The 16,902-nt window shown below is 39.5% G+C and overlaps 1 protein-coding gene across 2 annotated transcripts in view; it reads right to left on the bottom strand.

The window, feature by feature from the left end:
* The window catches only part of LOC149318677 (myoferlin-like), a 112,381-nt gene extending 96,763 nt beyond the window's left edge, over positions 1-15,618 (bottom strand). For both annotated transcript variants that reach the window (XM_089510260.1, XM_089510259.1), the window contains exons 1-2: positions 15,492-15,618; positions 4,746-4,801 (exon numbers count right to left, since the gene is read on the bottom strand). In XM_089510260.1, the coding sequence (XP_089366386.1) occupies positions 4,746-4,801; positions 15,492-15,579 (144 nt within the window). In that variant the 5' untranslated portion in view covers positions 15,580-15,618. The remainder of the gene's footprint in view (positions 1-4,745; positions 4,802-15,491) is intronic.
* Positions 15,619-16,902: the final 1,284 nt, after the last annotated feature.

The raw sequence follows: 16,902 nt of genomic DNA on the forward strand, positions 1-16,902 counted from the left end.
AAACAGATACTGGATGGCTATGTCAGTGGTGTTTTGTGTATTCCTGCATAGCAGAGGACTGGACTCGATGGCCACTGAGGTCTCTTCCAGCTCTAGGATTCTAACTACAAATCACAGAATTCTGTAATAATGAGCCATGGCAGCTGAAGTGGTTCAAACTGCATTAATTCTGTAGTGTAGATGCTGTATAACTGGTTGTATAAAGATGCACTTCTATGGACATACAACGAATAATCTACTAAAACGTAGACATGACTAGGGTCCAAAACACAATGCAGTTTTGTGAGACATTTAGCCTTCTCTGTCACAGAGCTCTGGTGCTACAAGAAACTACAGTTCTCAGAATTCTCTAGCAGTGAACCAGGGCAGTTAAAGTGGTCTCAAACTGGATTATTTCTGCAGTGTGTTTTGGATCTGTGTCTCACCAAAAACAATGTATGGGCCCATTCACACTACAGAAATAACGCAATGTGAAACTGTATTATTTCCGCAACATTCACCCTGTCCCGAATGCACCAACACAGTTTGCCGGGGGGGCGGGGCGGGGGCGGGCGGTGAAAAACCCAGTGCATTGAAAAAAGGATTGCATTGAAAAAAGACCTAACCACATCTTTTTTTAGGGCCGAAGTGATCTGGATCTTTGGCAGTGCGAATGCGTTACCAAATCAATCTGGATCACTGGGATCTTTCCCAGTCATGGGACACAACCATGCTGATGTGAAATGGCCCCAATGTGAATGCTGGACCGGGTTAAAATGCCTTGAAGAGATTTGATCGCCATAAACATAGATATGCATCACTTCAGTACAAAAAAAAGTGTGAATACCCCCTATATGTTCCAAGGAATAAGCCCCACTGGACATGCATATTGCTCATGGGTACTGGTTCTAAATAAATATGCACAGGCCTGTTCTGCACATTATGACTTTTGAATCAGACCCCCACTGATTTCTATAGAACTCAGTTGTGAATCACTCTTTCTTATTAGGTGTTCCAATGTATTGGACTGTTGTGACATTTCTTTACACTTTCTGGGGAACTGGTGTACAGTCATTGTGGCCAGCTGAAAAAGAGAACATTGGTGCTGCAATTCTCATAACTGAAGAGAAGACTTTCAACAGGTAGAGTTTATCATGCAAAACTCTGCACGGTTTTTCATCTGGCCATCTGACAATCGATTAAACATTACATCAGGAGTGGCAACTTCTGAGAACTGTATCTCATTCAAAAACACTTAATTGCTGCCAAATTTGCTGCTATTGCCATGGTGACAAAATTGCTCCTTTTAAACATCCAAACAAGGTGCATGCATGTTCCTCGAGAACTGAGTTTCTGGAAGCTTCTGTGAAGTGGAATGCCACTTTAAAATAAGATGTCCAACACCCATGTGGATTGTTTATGTACAGAACTCCTTTTCCTTTTGAAGGTCCAGGTTTAATCACAGGACTAAAGTAGCAGTTAAAATAATTGTTTGCACAGAAACTGCAGTCTCTATAGCTAAACGTACCTAAGAATATATGCAGACACTAGTATCATGTAGATTACTGTTTACTGCAAGCAGAGGCAAAATGACTCAAAATGCAGCAAATCAAGCAGAAAGAATTAAAGCTGCATTCGCATTACAGAAATAATCCAACCTGGTACCAGTTTAACTGCCATGGCTCAATGCTATAGAATTCTGGAAACTATAATTTGTTGTGGCACCAGAGCTCTCTGACAGAGAAGGCTAAAAGTGTCAAAAAACTACATTTTCCAGGATTCCATAGATTGAGCAATGATAGTTAAACTGGAGTCAAACTGAATGCGGGTTGAATGGAGTACTGCCAAAACTGCAACTGCTTAACTTCACCAGTGTTGGACTACCTGGGGCCATTCACACGAAATAATCATTGCATTATTATATTTGTTTGTTTGTTTGTTTGTTTGTTTGTTTATTATCCTGCCTTGCTCTCAGCACAAGATCCAAGGTGGTGACTTTAATTCCCATGGTTTCATCCTGTGGAATTTTGAGGCTTCTAGTTTGCAGAGGCACTAGATCTCTCTGTTTGATAAGTCTAAATATGCTGCCCTAAACTGCAAATCCCAGGATTCCATAGGACAACACCATGGCTGTTAATGAAATAGTGCTAGGTAGTATTTTGAACTTAAAACCACATGTTACAAATCAGAAGTCTTCTAATGACACAACTGAACTTTAAGGCAGTGTGGGGAACGTTGATGTTCGAGATGCTTTGGACGACTACAGCCATTTAACCTAGGCTAGTGATTCCCAAATTCTGGTCCTCCAGGTATTGTAGACTTCAGCTCCCAGAATCTCAGACTGTTGGCCAAGATCTCTGCAGCCATTTTGGGATTCTGGGAGCTGAGGTCTAAAACACTGGAAGGCCAGAGTTTGGGAATCACTGGCCTTGGCCATACTGTGTTTTCTGGGGCTTTAGGCCAGAACATCTGAAGAACCTAAGGTTTTCCACCTTGAGGACCAGCTCATTATTCTCTAGCTTCCACTTTGGTCCAAAACACACTGCAAAAATAATCCAGTTTGAGACCATTTTAACTGTCCTGGCTCAATGTTAGGGAATTCCAGGAATTCTAGTTTTGTGGGCCATTTAGCCTTCTCTGTCAGAAAGCTCTGGTACCACAATAAACTACAACTCCCAGGATTTCCTAGCACTGAGCCAGGACAGTTAAAGCAGTCTCAAACTGGATTATTTATGCAGTGTGTTTTGAAGCATTGTCAATAAGAATTCTCATGGAGTTAGTATTTTTGATCTAACTCAAATCATATAGAGACACTATTTGGATTAAGGAGAGGCTTCTTATTTTTACTGAGTTATATGGGAGCTGATGAGTCCATTCCAGACCCCCTCCCCCTGCGTAAGGCAAAACATGCATATGCTCAAGCCCCATTGAAAACCATGGGGCTCGTGCATTAGGTGCGGTGAGGCGCACACAAACCATTCTCTGAAAGTCACATATGGTGCGGGCACACTGTATTAACATGTTTTAAAATACATAGTAATAGCAAATCTGAAAGCCTCATATAACACACATAAATATGACATATACCAGTATATTTAATATATATATAAATACATATTAAGTACATTTTACACACTTTGCTGTGAAGAGAATACAGTGGTTATAAACTATCACAACAACAATAATACAGATATATTGTCAATGAAGACATGTGCGAGGTGATAATTTTCACTCCTCCTTGATAAATTAAAAATTATTTTTTCTCCACACCTTTGAAATCTGTTGTTTTTGGGACCAGAGGTAAAGATGAAATATAAACTGAGGACAGTTCTACACAATGCAAACAATAAAAATAAATGAGAAGCCCCCACCCCTTTCCCTTTGATTTCAGTGAGCAATGAACATGCCTCAGGTGAAGCATGTTTGCTAAGGTATTCATACTCAACTCAGTCTCATTTCATATTTATTTACACAGCTGCTGGCCATATTTAGCATTTTCTTAAGTACAGGAAATTTCACTAAAACAAATTGTGACATGATGGAACAGAGAGAAAAGATCAATATATCACTTGAAACAGAACTTCTGCATCTTTCATTGAGGTGAAATATGAATGTTGTTCCCTATCTTGTGTATTTAATCTCAGTAACAGATTTTCTGTTTTTCAGTACAAAGACACAGACAGAACAGGCTGTAGGCAGCACTTGTGGGTTTTGTTTCAACATTTGGCTACCTGAGGAAGTCAAGATGCTTATACATATTGAATATCCTTTATCCAAAATGCTTAGGACCAGATGTATTTCAGTGTTGGAATATTTTTATTTTTATTTTTTGGATTTTAGAATGCAAGTAGCATAGCATGTACCTATATTGTATTTGTGAGGCTGCAGAGAGACACAAGGATGGAGAGAGTTGTGAGGATCTATGAAATGGCAGGAATCAAAGCATAGTGCTTGGAATGAATCCATGCCTCCCACCATTTCACAGATCCTCATGTCTCTCTTCAGCTGTGTCATTTCCACTCTCACATCTCTGGTGTCTCTCTCTAGCCTTGCAAACACAGTATGTAATATGCTACTTGTATTCCAAAATATCCCAAAATCAAAGCCTCAAAGCATCATAATGGTGCTCAAAAATTTCAGACTTCAGAGCATTTCAGATTTTTGGGAAAGGGATACTGAGCATGCAGTACCCAAATATTATTTTAGTACAAAGCGGAAAAGCTCACACATACTTTCCCTATCTCTGTCAGTAACAGGCTGTACAGACTGGCCATTAAGGCCGGCCTGGGTGCAGAGTTGGGGTGTGGTGTGCTCACACGATTCATGCCCCAACTCCACCCCCAGGGCGGCGTGATGCTGTGCACTGCACCACATGTCAAGTGGCATCATGGCACTCCTCTGGCACTGTATCTAGATGATGCAGCACCAAAGGAGCACCATACAGCCATAGCACCATAGCACTCCTCTGGCTCTGTGTCTAGATAATACAGCGCTGGCTCCTTTTTGCTCCATGGAAAGGCCAGATTTGGGCCATGGCGTGCAGTTGCCGCGACCCTGATCTGGCAAAGATAGGGGCGGTCTGTACAACTTCTAAGTGACCTATTAAATAGCTAACAATTTTCTGACTGTCTATATGAACACTCAAAATTAGGTACTTGAGGCCACCACATCACTTTGACTAATGGAAGGGCTGACCCTGTTTATTGTCCCCTTGATGCTCATTTTCATAGTAATGGATAACAAAAACAAAAATAAAAGCAAGTCACCTCATTCCAGACAGGGTTGAGTTCACTGTCAATTTTCTTAGTTTTCTTTTTTTCATCTAGAAATGATAATAATAAAAATATCAGTTGTCTGAATAATATAAGAAAATATCATTAATAAGATGCTAAAATATTATTTTTACGCAACCAAGAAAAAAGTGTTATTTTTAAATTTTTATTTATTTATTTATTACACATTTTATATCCTGTCCTATATCCAAGGATCTCTGTACAGTGTGAAATAAAATTCGTTGAAGGAATGTAAAAGTTCAAATTGTAAAATAAAAAATACAGTTCAAATCACGTTAAAACTATTTACAGTCTAGAAACAAACTGGATAAAAGTATTTGATTCCCAAAAGCTTTAATTCAAAATCATATTTTAAATTGACATCAAAGAAGACATTCCACAGAGAAGGCTTCAAGGACAGATTAAAATGGTTAGGATCCAAACTGGACCCACTTCGTACACATGTGTGTACCCCCTTTCAGGCCTGAGTGAAGGAACAGTTCTGGGTATTCCACTATCTGGGTCTAATTTGGTGACCAGAGTCTGGGAAGCAGTGACCCCAACATGTCCCCAACTCTTCGTTCAGTCCTTAGCTGGAAAATTTGACTTCAGTGGGTTGCAAATGCTCTCATTACTTATAGCGCCACCCTTCTAGGGGGTTCTTTGCAGAGATAATCGCAATACAAGAAACATGTGTATTCATTCTCTGTTTGTGTGTCCAGATTTGGCAAGGACTATCCTGATTAATCTTCAATTGTCTTCCTTTTCCAGGTGCTTTAAAAAATTCCCAGTTCCTCCATCCTTCTCCCACTTCCCCACTTTGTCCTCAGATTACTTCAGTTGCTGCAAACTGAGTTCCAAGTGCAAAATTAACTTGGGGGGAGGGGGAGAGGAGGAGGCAGGAAAAAGCAAACAGCTGCAATCTCTCCTAGATTGTTTCTTCTTCCTCATTAATAACTTTGGCTGTCAGTCATGACAACACTCTCATATTGTTTGGCCACATGTCCTGGTTTTAATCTGTGAAATGTTGGAGGGTATTGGGGAGGACCATTGAGGGCCCTGCACCATTTGTTCCAATTGCACCACTGATGATCCACCTTTGGAAGGCCCTCTCCCATATCTGCACTCACCATACTGTTTTCACTGCTGGGAAGGGCTCCTTCAGCAGATCTCAGACCTTACGGTTGATAGAACTACTAGCCAAGATATATGCATAGCATTTTAAAATATAACAACTATAAAAAAAGGTCTCCCTATATGTTTTTGAAAGCCAGTGTGGTGTCATGGTTTGCATGCTGGACTATGACTCTGTAGAACAGAGGTTAAATCCCTACTCAGCCATGGAAACCCACTGGGTGACCTTGTTCAAGTCACACTCTCTCAACCTCAGAGAAAGGAAAAGGCAACCCCCTCTGAACAAATCTAGCCAAGAAAACCCCATGATGGATTCGTCTTTGGGCTGCCACAAGTTGCAAACAACCTGAAGGCACACAACAACAAACAGATATTGTGAGTTTCAGTATGTTGACAACTGCATTTGACAACTTTTGTCTAAGTCTGGAAAGAGACCCACATTGTACTCTAGATTCTGCTAGACTGTGATTCCCATCATTCCTCACCAGTGGCTATGCTTGCTGGGGCTGGAGGGCTGCATGGTTCTCACTCCTGATCTAAGCTGACATGTTTTGGAAGTCTATATCTTGGTATCTCTGCATTGTTGCTGCTCTTTGAGTGTTCTGCTGGAGACACACCTTGATTTAAGCTCAGCCACCACAAACAATCTTATGTGGTACTGTATGTTGTATAACTCAAGAGATAGCGCACCTGTTTTGCATGTAATCACAGGTCCAATACCTTGCATTTCCAGGATGGGATGATAATGACTAATCTCAAATCCTGGAGAGCAGCAGTGTAAATAATACTGAGCAAGCAGGACCAATAGTCTCACTCAATGCATAGTAGCTTCTACGAACCTATGTCCTTTGCCACACTCATGCCTAAACCCAGACTAAGGGGAAAAAAACTTAATTTCAGAGTCAGAGGGCTGAAACAGACAGGCAAAATAAAGCAGCTTCCAACTGCTTTGAAGGCACGGCGTTTATATGACAAACTTTTCCAAAGTGGGTGGAAACCAAAATGAAGCTGTGCTTAGGGGCTCAAAACTGGAGCAAAAAGAAGCTGGTATACTCTAGCTTAGCTCAGAAAATGTGCATCTTTGTCCCTGAATATAAACAACCTAGCTCCAATGCGGAGCTGCAGCAAAGCAAACAAAATGAAAGTGTGACAAGTCCAATGGATGTAATTACAACATATACAAACCAGACAGTCCAACAAGGGGCACGGGGTGAAACAGGGAGAAGGGGGCATGAAGCCTCTATTATTGTGCTTTGCCAAATGTATCACTCGCACACTGATGCACCCATGACCTGTATGGGCAGAGCATTGCATGTGCAACTGTGTGGCTGATCAAATGGGTGGCTATCCAATGGAATGCATCTAGGTGGATGTGGCAGGTACTTGGAGGTTGCAGGCAGTGTGTTTGTGCGACAGTGTGCATGCGTGATGGGGGTGTAAATAATTACCCAGCGGCGTGGCTTGACGCTGAGCCGTGCAGTCTGCTTGTGGGTATTTGGCTTCCCTTGGGAGCGGGCTTTGCAGACAGTGGGGATTTGACCCACTTTTGGAAAAACCAAGGTCGAGCTGCTTTTTCCTGTCCTTCTGCTCCACGCCAAAATAAAACTGCAGGTCATGCCTATAAGAGTCATGTGAATTTGCTCTCAATTTTTCCATTTGACTTTAGTGACAATAATTTGGGGCTACATCAAGAGTTCTTCATCACACCATCTACAGGACATTAATTGCGGCAATTGCCCTCACTGTTCATTGTTTCTGCTGTTAAAAATATGATAGATTTGAAAAGTTGACATTTACTTTCGAATAATTTGTTATTGATTTGACAAGTGCCTTTTTCATGTGGAAAATTCACGGAAAATAGAGGTTCCAGCAGAAATATGCAAAACCAAAATGATAGTATTCAAATGTCCCCAAGCTTCTTGTTAGTCTTAATACAACCTTGGCTTTTATGCATTGCATTGAACTGAGTCTTTCAAAACCATTTGTCATAGTTCAAATGAGATATAATAGATAATTGACATAAAACAAAATATTCTTTTGTTCCTTTTTCATTCTGACCTAGGATAAATCTGTCTTCACTGCTCTGGACAGTTCTTTCTACTGGATGCAGAGGGAAGCACTAACCATTAGCTTTGTTCAGGGAGTGAGGATCTGACTCACATTCTTGTGGTAATGGCAACAGGAATTAACCTTTTTTTTCTAAAATAAAAATCTGTTCAGGATACTGACTCAGACTAGACCACAAAAGACTGCACCCAGCTGTAACTCACACAGGAAAATATCCACTATAATTCTGTCAGTTTAAACTAAATCATATTTTAATACTCTGTGCCTTAACCGAATACAGTCACATATTTTTACAAACTGATCCTATCTATTTTTTTCAGTGCACACTTAGCAATCCAGTTGCATCCTATCATAATAAACTGCAGCAATTGTTGTCTCTTTTCCAAAAGACTTTGGAGCGATTGAGTTACCTCCTCTAAATATTGGGTGCAATCCTATAAACACATTTAGGATAGAGGAAGACCCACTGGGATTTACTTCTGAGTAGACATCTATAGGTGCATTGTTCTTGTTTTATCTGTTTGTTTTTAATTTCATCCACCATGGATATTTTATTGTTATTAGTTTTACTTGTGCATTTTAAATCCTGCAGGCCTTTGCTGAGTATCTTTAATAATAATAAAATAGTAACCTTACATCATGAGTTCTTATCAAACATTGAAAACACCATTAGGTCTCTATAACTGTCAATCTTTTTATTCTTTTCAGATAAATATGTTAAAATAATACTTTTGCATATTAGCTAGTGAAGAATAAATACCACTATTTTGTTGAACTTGCATTCCAATTATATTAAAGACAGGTACACTTTACTGGAAAGATTTTCCAAGATATCTAGGGGTACTGTAATGTCAGCTAGGTTTCAGGTAAGAATAGACTAAAGGAAGTCAGTGCCTTAATTTTAACAAGCTCTATGTTATGTGTGTCAACAATGTTTAAATTATTTTATGTGTTTTAATCTACGTTATACCTTCCTTCAAGCCTTGGGGAGAGGTGGGAAAGAAATAATAATGATAACGATGACGATGATGATGATTCCTTCATAACTGACTCGCCTGTGGCCTTTTTGCTGCCTGAGGTAGAATAGCAAAGGATATCTACCAACACAAGACAAAATGCATGCAATACCTGATGTTTGTTAAATTATTTTGGCCCATGAAAAATAAAATACCACAAGTGTCTCTTTCCTTCTGTGTAAAGAAGTAAAAATCTGATAACCAACAATTTGTGGACTTTTCCTGCCATTTATAATCTTCTGCCTGAGGCAGCCACTTCAGTCTGCCTATTGGTAAGGCTGGACTGCTTTGTTCCTGTTTTGAAGGAACTGGTTGTTCCATATTCACACTTCTGTTGCCCTTGGTGTAAACTTCACAATTGTTTCTAACCTACAGTCCCTGCTGGTAAATGTTTGAACCTTCACAAAGAGTAGTAGTAAGGCATTCCTTCTCTGCTGAAGTGAATGAGAGAGATCAACTGGGAATTACATCTGATTAATAGCAGTGATGTATCCATCAGTGGCTTAGCTCCTATTTGCAACCAATGCTGCTTCTGCACTGCAGAATTAATGTAGTCGAACACAGATTTAACTGCTAGGGCTCCATCCCATGGAATCCTGGGATTTGTAGTTTGTTGTGGCACCAGAGCTCTCTGACAAAGAAGGCTAAATACCTCATGACACTACAAAGCCCAGAATTCCATTGGATAGAGCCATGAGAGGTGTCAAACTGCATTAATGCTGCACCTATAATGAATATTAAATTTGAATATATAATGCATCAATGCTGCAACATTGATGCAGTTCCTCATGTGGTAATATGAAGTATAACTAGTGGGAGTGGGAGTTCTACAAAATTGTCTCAACCAGCTAATATACTAAAATGCACGTATTCAAGTATCTTAATAAAATAAAATAGAACAAATATTCTTTGTTCTATTTACATACAAATATAATTTACAATAGTACTAAGATTATTTGCAGTTTTGCAAACTTCATGGTCGCCCCAAGCCTGCGGATCCATCTCTCATGTATGGGTGCTGCCACTCTTATAACATATACTGTACAATGTCACTCACAGGCACAGCTTACACATCAAACATAGAGAACAATGATGATAGTGGTTGTGATACTGCTTTAAAACACCACTACCATACTGGTAGATCAATCCTATGTATTTGTTGCTTGGAGAATGTTCTTCCTGGTTTCCAAACTTCTGTCCAAAGTCACTCACGCTTACTTTGGGCACTGATCCTGTAAAAGCCACCCACGTCCTAATCCATAGTGCACAAGGTTTACTACATTCTTGGATGACCTTTCCTCATCACTGCCTGGAAAATCTATGCTATTAAAACTGCTCAATTATTGTTCTTTATGAGGGAAAATAGGCATTTTTGAGAGATGACTCATATGATGATAAACATTTGACCTTTCTTTCAAACGTCTGCTCCAATAACCTAAAGCAAACTCATACCAGGAAAATTAGTTGTCTGACTGGTCCAGGAAAGCCTCTAATTCTGTGGCTTTTCACAAGTATCAGGAATGGTTTAACTTGGGGTTAGGGGGTGGTCTTGGAATGAAAGAACCTGAAAACCTTATAAACACAGCCATTCCTTTATTCTACTTGTTTTTAAATTATCCATCCTATTTTCATCTGGATAATCATGAAGGAGAATCTAAAATCCACCTATAATGAATATTAAATTTCAACATATAATGAAAAATTAACACATTCGCTATTCCATTACAAATATCCTGTAACGCATAGTTCCCATGTATGCTGGTTCCCTAGCATTTAATTTATTACTGCCTACCAAAGGTGCTTCCAGATGTATGGCATGTAAGCCTCTCAAAAGTCATTCAGTTATTATTTCTTTGCCCTTCTTAACTGGTTGCACAACAGTGGTGAGAAAAAACAGACAAAAGTCTGCTGATGCAGAGCAGCCAATTGCTCCAGTGCTGTAATTCTTTCATGACTACCTTGTCTGTGGCCTTCTTCCTTCCCCCACCTACAGTAGGGCACTGTTAACCAGTTAAGCTGGTTTAATGAAGTGCTACTCAGAGTAGTGGTCCATGGATATGCGCTGGTCCATAAACTATTGGCTGCCAGACCATGTCGATTTCCAAGAAAGAAAAAAATAGTTAAAGCCAATGGGCACAAATATAGTGCCAGTCCCTGGCACATGGGAAGGGAAAGCTTGCCAGTCCCCCCAACATCAAATAACTTGAGAAGCACTGGGCACCAAAACAAGTCCATACAGGAGGTTTAAAAATTGTCATCTTCTCTGTGTAAGCCTATGTTTTCCCCAACATTTCAGCTGTGCTTGATGAGATTTATCAGTTGGCCACTGTGGAGTTATTAACAGCCTTATCACACCATGGCATTATAGGATCATAGCAATGCATTCATCTCATTTTGGCCTTATTGCACAACACTATCGCACTTCTGCTGTTGTCCCATGGAAGATTGTCTGGAAACCATTTCTTTTTGTTAATAAAAATCCATTAAATACCTCCTTCCCTGCTTCTATTGTGCTATGATTTTCACTTGTGCTTTTATGCCAATTTTGGGTGATCAGTGGGTGCAATTTAGGTGCCATTTGCTTACCAGGGAACTACACCATGTCAAGGGTAGTTCAGAAAAAGGAAAGAAATACACTACTTATTTTTTTAATTCTATACCTATCTTCTCAGAATACAGAGTATAGGTATAGAGTACAATTCTTTACCTATCTACTCAAGTTAGAGACTGATTTTAATGGGATTTAACTCAAGTAAGCATGTGACTTTGGGCCCATTCACAGTACAAAATTACAGTGCTGCTATTCCACTTGACCTGCCATGGCTCTGTGCTTTGGCATCCTTGCTTTGGCAGTTTAGGGAGACCTCGCAAAACCCCAGGATCCCACATTTCAGCCTTCTGTCCAGGAGGAATTCCAAAATGTCCTCCATTTTGAGCATGACTAAGAAGCATGTATTTATATTTACAGTGAGCCTGCGCCATACGCGAGCTCGTTATAGGCAGCTTACAGCTTACGTGGAAGCTGCTGGGAGAGTGGTGTGTGCGCCTGTGGTGCACGTGCACGGCCATACAGCATGCACAAGCCCCATTATATCTAATGGGGCTTGAGCATATGCGTTTTTGCCTTACGCAGGGGGGGACTGGAATGGATCCCCCGCGTAAGGCAAGGGCAGACTGTACTATATAAACTCTACTATAAATCGACCTCATGTATAAGTCGAGGGCAGGTTTCGGGGCTAAAATTATAGATTTTGATATGACCTATGTATAAGTTGAGGGTAAAATTTAAGGGTATGTGACAAAGGATCTTTCAGGACAGGTTCTCATCAGCTGCTCCCAGGCTCTGGAATGACCTGCCGGATGAGATCTGCCATTTAAAAAGGCTATTAAGACAAATCTCTTTGGCAGGCCTTTCCAGACCAGGTTAGATCCATTAGATCCATTAGAGTTGCCTCCCCCACTATTAATACCTCTATTGATACCGATATCAAAACTGATTGATACCGTTGCCCCCGTCCCCCCCTTCTCTAGAGGAAGACTCATTTCTTGCGCTAATCTGCCCGAAATTTCAGTGTATTCCTATTGGACAGTTTTAAATTTTTTGATGTTTAATCTCTTTTTATGGGCTGATCACTGTTTTTATGATTGGGGGGAGGGTTGGGGTTTTTAAATTGTAATTTTTAATTGTTTGATGTTTTATTTATACTGTTGGAATCCACTTTGATTCCTTTGTGAAAAAGTGGAATACAAATTATTATTATTATTATTATTATTATTATTATTACATTTTTGCCTTTCACCAAGGGACGGTTTCCTTTTTACAGTGGGCCCTTGTTATACACTGGGGTTTGGTTCCAAGATCCCCCATGGATAACAAAATCCATGTATGCTCAAGTCCCATTAAATATAATGACATAGCAAAATGGTGTTCCTTATAAAAAAAATTAAAATCAAGGTTTGATATTTGAAATTTATACTTTTTTGAACATTTTCAAACGGTGGATGCTTGAATCTGTATATAAGAAATCAGTGTATAAGAAGGGCCAACTGTATAAGAGTTAAAGTACAGTACTTCCAGAGACCCATGGATAGGTCGACTCAGGTTTTTGGTGTCAATTTTTTGACTAAAATTTATAGACTTATACATGAGTATATACAGTATATGAGTGTTTTTAGCTTTTATTTTGTAATATCCTACATTTTTCTTGAATGTCCTATGTTTTACAGTGTCTGGTCCTCCTTTGTGGTTATGACATTTAGTCACCCTGCATAGCACAGAACCATGGCAGTTAAAGTTGAATAATAGCTCTGTGATTATGTAGTATGCATGGGCTGCTAAATCTGCAATGTAAAGTTTGTACCTTTATGGAATTCCTCTTACATTGGCTTGTAAACTATAAAACTCTTGGGTGTTGCAGATCATTCTGAAGTGTGTTCATTCAACAAAGGTAGTTGACAATCCTTATTGGGCCTGTGGACAGACCACATACCCTTGGTCTGTACGTTTCAGAGGCCCACTGGCAATAAAGAAAAACAAAGTGTCTTCTGCTAAGGAAGTGCTTCGGTGAAACCACCCTTAGCCTTCCAAAGAATTCCAGAAAACTATTTTAGAACCAAAGCTACTTTAGACAGGGGCCCATTTAAGGGGAAAACTGGATATTGGGCAAGAAATTCATTACTGGGTTTCCAAATGTATTTATTTTCCCATCAAAGCAGGCAGAATGGGACAGGGAGAAAGAACCGAATGTTGACAGAATCCTTGGGAGAAAGGATGTTTAACTCTTCCTCCCCCTGCAGTATTTTTTTTTAAAATCATCTAATTCCCCACTCTTTCATAACTGGATTTGTAATTCTACTGGAAGTTAAAAAATACAGATAATATACTGTAACTATATATCATACAGTGTGATACCCTGCAAAGCCACCTGAAAACAGAATTCCAGCCAGTTTAGGCTTTTTGAAAAAGCTGATTACTTAAATCATGTGTGAATCCCGATTAAAAAATGAATCAGAAGCATATCAAGCTTCAGACTAAAGCCTCATATTTTGAAAAGCAAGAAGTCTATGAAAGTGATTTAAGTTCTAACTTGCATAAAATAAGGAAAAAATGTTTCACCTAGCAGTATGCACACCCACAAGTGTCTATTTCACAAGGCACCACCTGATAAGACATTTACGCAAGGGTGGAGTAGATGGAAGGACTACACTGAATGTTTTTTTTTTTTAAAAGAGAGCAAGTAGAGAGATTTTTTAAAAAATAATTTAAGAATGAAGAACAGAGGAATATCAGTGTTTTGTCTGCTAAATGTCATCATGTAATTCATCCCTCAAATACCAAGTTATATGCACCAAGAGCTAAAGACAACATTGCTCCAACTTAGTGCAGACCATGGACAACATAGAGATACTTGCAGGAAGGATAAGTCATTTTTAGCCCTTAACCTGACTTTGATCCAAATAAAGCAAAGTTGGGGGAAACACTGGGGTTTCCAGGAAGCCCTGGAGCATGGTCATGTGGGTAGTTGGATTTAGCTGATCCAGTTGTCCATATGCCAAGAGCTGCACCATCCCCCTTACCTTGCACTGGGAATGAAACAGCACTTAGGTCCAACTGTCTCATTACATTTTAGTAATTATTATAAACTCTGATCCTTGCAGCTATTTAATTTTGATGATGTATTTGACATTCCAGCACATTAAATGAAAAAATTAAATCAAGAATAATGTGTAAAGTTATATTTGTCATTGTGTACTAATATAAAATATATCAAAAAATAAAGACAAACAATATATCTAAATTTCAGGCCACATTCCAGTCTGATGGACTAAATGAGCTACCTGATGCTTTAATATTTGCTCTCGAAAATGGAACAGAACTGTAACCAGCTGTGAGGAAAGGGACTAACGCAAGATGAAAACCTCTGCAAAACTGACACAAAAGTGAAACAAGACTCATAAAATAAATAAGGCTCATAATAACTGTTGATAAGAGCAAATGTATTGCTTCTGTTCTCTCCCTCAAGTTATGGTTATTAATTATTTTAAAAAGTCTTATGTCTGAAAACGAAAGATGACAGAAAAAAGGAGCTTGTAATAATGCAGATAGCCAGTGTTTGAAAAGTTTCAGAACAGTTTATTTGAGGGAAAAGGTTGACAGGAATCCCTGTTTGTAAAGAGGACTTTTAAAAAAAATCAAATGCTGTTGAAAATGTCAACTATTGTAGCAAAATAATTTAAAAACCAAATGTACATCTCACATGTACATACATCAAAAATTAAAGCTGAGAAATTTACATGTAGATACAAGTCAAACAAATATACCTAAGAGTTTTGAAAGAGTAGCTTGTGAAAATACTATTACATTTGGGGGGGAGCTGTAGTGTACAAAGGTTAGTTTCAAGTCTTTTGTAAATACAGTCATATCACCACTTATACTTCTTTTCCCCTCTTGTGCCACCCTGGTAGATAGAAAAATACCATCCCATACCCTATTTACCCTATTTGACAAGTTAGTTTTCCTTACCTTTAAAAATAATCGACACAATAGGGTCTGGTTTGCCAAACTTGTTTTTAGGGATATTTGCAGCTGATTCCACAATGACCCGAAGCATTGTTATCACAACTTTTTAAACTGCAGCAGTTTTCTAAGAAGCCTAATAACATATGTACAGACACTGTGCAGCCTCCAGGCAGAAATGCCAGGAGGAGGAGGAGGCAGAGGCAGAGGCAGAGGCAGCAGGGAATGACTTTATTACAGTGAAATCCAACTGATGGGTGGATCTACATGAGTTAGTTATTAAAGGCTAAAAAAAGAAAGGAAAAGAAGGAGTTTGTGTAAACTGACACCCACAGTGCCTGGGGTATTAGACAAAACTGGTACAAACTTGTGAGTTCAGGAACAGTAGACTAAAGAATTGGCAATGCTCCTTGGTTTAAAAGGGGGAAATCTTTGCTTGTGGATTACACTGAAAAAAACACCCAGCAAGCACACAGTATGGTCTACAATTATGTTCATGCACATAACATTGTTTTCCTCCTTATGATTAAAGAAATGGGAAACAATATGTAAAACTGTACTGATATGCTTCCTTACTATCTTCTGCTCTTTCCACGTGTCATTGGTTTTCATTTTTCTCTCATCTTTTCATTTTTGGTCAAGGACTTAGTCTTAGATCGCCCCCTTCTGCCGGAATAAAAAACACCTCCTAAATAAATTTCAAACACAGTGTTTATATTATGAAGTGGTGGACATTGCCATTATAGTCTGATGGTTATAAATAGAAGATCAGTAAGAAGAGGCTTTCCTGCCTCTCTCTGACTGTCCTTTAGCAACCATTCCATCAGAGTGAGAAATCTCATTAAATCAGCATTACATTAACAGGAAATTCCATTAATAAAAAATACCAGCCAATGTTGCTTTAATGACAGGTTAGTGATGGGTTAATGGCAGGATCAGTGTGACTTCATGTGAAAGTCTTTGGCACCATTGCTGTCATCTGCGCTTCCCAGCCGGGATAAACATGAATGACATGTGAAAGTCCTTCCTGCAATCGAGCAGGAAGGACGGGACAATGACAAGAGAGGGATGGGACGTCCTTCATGTGATCATGTAATTACAGTCTGCCATTTCTTTACGTGGGGATCCATTCTGGACTCCCCCGAGTAAAGCGAATTCCGCCTATGCTTGAGCCCCATTTAAATGAATGGGGCTTGTGCACGTGGCAGTGGTTTGGCGGTTTGTGCACACCATGGATGCACGCCCCATTATTTCCTATGGGGCACGCCGCCTCTCCTCCCAGTACAGCTTTCAGCATATGCTGAAAGCCAAGTAAAGTGCACCTGCATATGATGCGGGCACACTGTAACAACCATAACAAAAACACAATGAGAGCCAGTGGGGTGTATTGGTTTGAGCATTGGACTATGACTCTGGA

The sequence above is a fragment of the Sceloporus occidentalis genome, unplaced genomic scaffold (genome assembly GCF_023333645.1).
Source record: "Sceloporus occidentalis isolate IW3139 unplaced genomic scaffold, rSceOcc1.0.p SCAF_2, whole genome shotgun sequence".
Classification (NCBI taxonomy): Eukaryota; Metazoa; Chordata; class Lepidosauria; order Squamata; family Phrynosomatidae; genus Sceloporus; species Sceloporus occidentalis.